The sequence below is a fragment of the Brachyhypopomus gauderio genome, chromosome 6 (genome assembly GCF_052324685.1).
Source record: "Brachyhypopomus gauderio isolate BG-103 chromosome 6, BGAUD_0.2, whole genome shotgun sequence".
Lineage (NCBI taxonomy): Eukaryota > Metazoa > Chordata > Actinopteri > Gymnotiformes > Hypopomidae > Brachyhypopomus > Brachyhypopomus gauderio.
The window spans coordinates 28371778-28377045 of record NC_135216.1 but is presented as its reverse complement, the minus strand read 5'-3'; the positions used below and the strand labels follow the sequence as shown (position 1 = coordinate 28377045).

At 50.1% G+C, this 5268-nt stretch overlaps 1 protein-coding gene across 1 annotated transcript in view; it reads right to left on the bottom strand.

Moving 5' to 3' along the window:
- Positions 1-1044, bottom strand: part of nog1 (noggin 1) — a 1545-nt gene extending 501 nt beyond the window's left edge. Inside the window, exon 1 of the mRNA XM_077007862.1 lies at positions 1-1044. This exon is cut by the window's left edge and continues 501 nt beyond it. Coding sequence (XP_076863977.1) covers positions 1-536 — 536 coding nt within the window. The 5' untranslated portion in view covers positions 537-1044.
- Positions 1045-5268: the final 4224 nt, after the last annotated feature.

The following is a 5268-nucleotide window of genomic DNA, read 5'->3' as shown; positions in this document are numbered from 1 at the left end:
CACACCATGCCCTCCGGGACGGAGCACGAGCGCTTGCTGTAGCAGCCCCCGACCCTGACGTAGCGGGGCCAGAAGCGCGTGCCGAGGTCGCTCCACGTGTACACCACCGGACAGAAGGAGAAGGACCACAGCCACATCTGGAGACGGCGCTTCAGTTTCTTACTGGTTCTGCGCTTCTTGCCGAGCGGGAAGTCGAAGTCCAGCGACGTGATGTCTCGAGGCATCAGACCCGTGGGGCTGTGCTGGGTGTCCGGGTCCTCGCGCTCCTCGCTCCCCGCGTGCCGGTCCTGCGGAGGCGCGACGGACAGAAAGCGCGTGTCAAAGTCCCCGAGGAGACGTTTGAGCTCCGTCTGGTTGAGGTCCCTCTCCGGAGGGTCGAAGAGGGGGTCCGGGTCCTCCTTCAGCTCCACGAGCGGCAGGCTGTCGCTCGGTACGGGTCGGAGGACGTAGTAGTGCTGGCACGCGCCTTCCTCCACGCGCAGCGCGAGCGACACCAGCAGCAGGTACACGGTTAGGATGTAACGCGGCGGCTCCATGTCGGGGGTATCGGACAGTCTCACCGACGATCACGGATGTTCCTCTGGTCCTCGGAGGGCGCTTGACTTCCCCTAACCCTGCGCGTTAGTGCCCTTCACACGGCGTTCACGCGGCGGGGTTCTCCATGCCGAGTTATGGCTAAAACCAGGTTGAACAACGTCCTCCAGCTGTTTGCATTAATAAAACGCCCTTTAACTGTTTCCTGATGATCGCTTGTTTAAACACTTTCAGCTCCCGCTTAATCGCTCCAAAAAAGTCTCACATCAGAAGGTTTGGAGAAGCAGGCTGTCTCGTGCGCTGGCAGCGTCAAGCAGTGTCCGCGTGCGTCTGTGTCCTGCGCGTGAAGCGTCCGCATGTTTTCACTCGTGCTGCACACCGATGTGGGGTTGCCTCGCTCGCGGCTGATATACGCTCGCGGGCTGTGATGTAATACATAAGCCCATTTCTGTGCGTGGGTCCGTCGCAGGAGATTCCCGAACTCCTCGTGCGGAGGGGCGGGGCCGGCGTGGACGAGGGCGTGCTCGAGGCGTCCGGGATCGTTTCGCCCTCTGTCGGCTGCAACATCCCTGCAAACGGACCCGCGCGCGCTCACCAGCACGGGAGCTCGCGGAGTCGCTCTTAAAAGCCTCGCCACACAGTTGCGTGCTGTTTATCACTCTTGATCTAAAGCAGTCTTGCGTTTTCAGACTGACAAACGCGCGAGTGTGCGCGCGAGCCGCAGGGTGTCCAGATGTCCCGCACGCGGGATGGGACGTCGGCGCGCGAGCCAAGGACACTCACAGACTCATTCTTTCAGAGTCATTTAATGGAGGGACTTAGTTGCTGCGGCGTAAAGTGCAGAGTGAGATAAATGAATCCCTGTTTCTGTCTCTGAATGACCTAATTCACACTTCACATCGCACGACTCATTTACTTCACGATCAAGTGACGCTGAAACGCCTGGAATATGTCACAGATAATATATATACACGTGTGTTTTTCATCTGACTGGTAATTATCATCGCTTATAGCACGCTTCAAATACACGCGATACACAAATATTTGTCGGAGGTCCACGAAATGCACAGGGGATAATTGCTTGGGAGAGGCAGACGTAGTCTTGAACAAGCATACTGCATGTCTAATAACGCGTGTACGTCCAAACATCTCTGCGTCAGCGCTGAGGTCTGTAGTGCACACGCAAGCTATAACTCCAAAATGCTCCGAGTTGAAGCTTTTTTGTTGAAGGCATATTCTTCATGTCTTAACCAGTTTCACCATGTTTAATGGATCAGGCAAGGTTTCCTGTCATTTCCTGCTAAAGAGGCATCACCTGCTGCCCCAGTACCTCAGGAGATCACCTCACAGCCTCAGAGGTGTGCACACAAGCAGATGAGAGAGAGAGAGAGAGAGAGAGAGAGAGAGAGAGAGAGACAGTGAGAGAATGAGAAAGACTCAGAGAGATACAGAGACAGATTGACAAAATGAGAGACAGACAGAGAGATTGAGAAATACACAGAGAGAGAGAGAGAGAGAGAGAGAGAGAAACAAAGACAGAGAATGAGAAAGACAGAGAGACAGACAGACAGACAAAGGGAGTGAGACAGAGACAGATAGAGAAACAGACAGTGTGAGAGAGACAGAGATACAGACAGAGAGTGTGTGAGATAGACAGATGAAATGAAATGTGCCATATTTTTGTCAATTGTGATTTTTACCCCCCAATCGAAATTTGTCCTCCGCTTTTAACCCATCTGTGCAGTCAGAACACACACACACACACTAGTGATTACTAGGGGGCTGTGGATCACACGTGCCCAGAGCGGTGGGCAGCCCTAGCCCGGCGCCCGGGGAGCAGTTGGGGTTAGGTGCCTTGCTCAAGGGAACCTCAGTCATGGCCTCAGGTCTGGGAATCGAACCCACGACCCTCCGGTCACAAGACCAGTTCCCTACCACCAGGCCATGACTGCCCTAAGACAGAGAGAGAGAGAGTGAAAGACAGAGAGATGCACCTCATCTGTTCTTCATTAAGTGAAATATCATGAGGTGTCTCACACAACGATGACGGTGTGCACACTCAGATACTCAACCACTCAACCCCCAAAAGTGTGTGTGTGTGTGTGCAAGACATGTCTGACTGTGAGATGTCCTACATGCTTAGGGGAGTCGGTGAAAACATTCTGCTGATTATTTAACTTTAATATTAAATCAGTGTCTACACCTACCAGCAAACGGACAGCCACATGTTCAGGTGTCAGGACGAAGGACTCGGGCGTCTGTACCCCCCCCCCCCCCCCCCCGGGCCGTGGGTACCTGGATGTGGAGGGGGTGGTAATTTTAAACAGAGGAATTGCGAGCAGCATTTTCTTACGTTAAATCCATGCTGGTTTCAAACAGACAGCAGCACTTAAGAAATAACTAGAACACTTTTGGTTTGTGAGTGAATGAACAACTTGGGAGGAACCGGCCAGAGGAAACAGAAACCAACACCCGTGTGTGTGTGTGTGTGTGTGTGTGTGTGTGTGTGTGTGTGTGTGTGTGTGTGTGTGAGTCCAGTCTGAAGGGTCAGATCAGCACTGATAGACACAGTCTGAGGGACTAAGAGCTGAGAGCTTAAATGTAAACGTCTAGACCCTGATAACACTCTCTCACACATACACACACACACACACACACACACACACACACACACACACACACACACACACACACACACACACACACACACATTCCTCAGGACAGTCCATTTCACACATTATCTCACTCATTACCACTTTTACACTCTCATCTAATGGAGGCCATATTGAAGAAATTACAGAACTCACACACCTACACAGTCAGACACACACACAGAAACACACACAGACACACGCACACACACACACACACACACACACACACACACACACACACACACACACACACACAGGGTTAGGAGTGTTATTGTGTTTATACTGGCACACCCAGGTGTGCAATTCAGTGGTTTATTTAGCATTTTTCCACACATCACTCTCTCTTACTCACACACACACAATAATCCCAGCTCATTAATCTCAGATCAGGACTGTCTGCTCCACCTTTAGGCTTTAGTCTGGATTTTTGCTCCTGTTTTGTGTTCATTTCACTTGCTTCTAATAGAGAGCAGAGCACAACTGGACACGCAAGACAGACCGTCACAGGCGTATCTGTGTTGTTTAGTCCACTGTAATGAATCTGAGATGGATTTGAAATTCCTGGGATATCCAACATCCTCTGAAGGTTTTAATCAAACGTGCCCACTCAGCTGGAATGAGCTAAACCCCTTTAACAGCCAGTGGAATTATCTGAGCTTTCTACCTGTGAGCATGACAAACACACAGACAGGACGTGTAAACAGACGTCTTGCGGTGTTACACACAGACAGGATGCATAAACAGATGTCTTGTGGTGTTACCCACACACCTGATCTCAGATCCCACTTCTACACACCCCATTTGTGTAAGACTGAATTCTGGGTAATGTAGTTAAGATAGCCACAGAGGAGACAAATATGGAGAGCCCCACAATCTCACGTGTGTTTGGTAACTGTGACGACTGTTGCCGTGGAAGGCAACCCTCGATGCTCGCCCTGGACAAACACGTGAAATGCACCAGGGGCAGTTTGTTTTCACACTGCGTGACTTCAACTCAATATCACACACATCATATGAACCTGGATATGAACCACACACACCATTCGAACCTGGATATGAACCACACACACACACACCATATGAACCACACACACACACCATATGAACCTGGATATGAACCACACACACACCATTTGAACCTGGATATGTACCACACACACACACACACATACCATATGAACCTGGATATGAAACACACACACACACACACACACACACATACACCATATGACCCTGGATATGAACCACACACACACACACCAAATGAACCTGGATATGAACCACACACACACACACACACACACACACACACACACACACACACACACACACACACACACATCATTTGAACCTGGATATGAACCACACACACACACACACACACACACCATTTGAACCTGGATATGAACCACACACACACCATTTGAACCTGGATATGAACCACACACACACACACACACACACCATATGAACCTGGGTATGAACCACACACACACACACCATATGAACCTGGATATGAACCACACACACACACCATATGGAGCACACACACCATATGAACCTGTATATGAACCACACACACACCATATGAACCTGGATATGAACCACACACACACCATATGAATGTGTATATGAAGCAGCACTTGAACAGCTGAAACGCTCCAAGACCATCTGAACATGCAGGTGCACATCTGGCTCCAGCAATGACAGTAGTTGTACATTTGTACACTTGTTAACACATTTGCAATTGTGTTCAAATTGTAAAGTCACCTTGGGTATTTTGAAAGGCGCTATATAAATCGAAAATTCATTCATTCATTTAGCCATCCACTTCCCCCTCTCTCTCACTCTCACTCACTCACTCTCACTCACTCTCTCTCTACAGTCTCTCTCTAGCACTCCAAACATTTCATGCTGTATCTCCTCCTCAGCAGGTTTATCTGGTATGAGACCTCCAGTCCCTGGTGTTGGTGCTGACACACATCCCGGCTCTACCCAGGGGGACCATAAATTACCCAGAGTGCCTCCACACCCATCACGCAAACTGCCCCACACACCCTAACTGCCCCACACACTCACA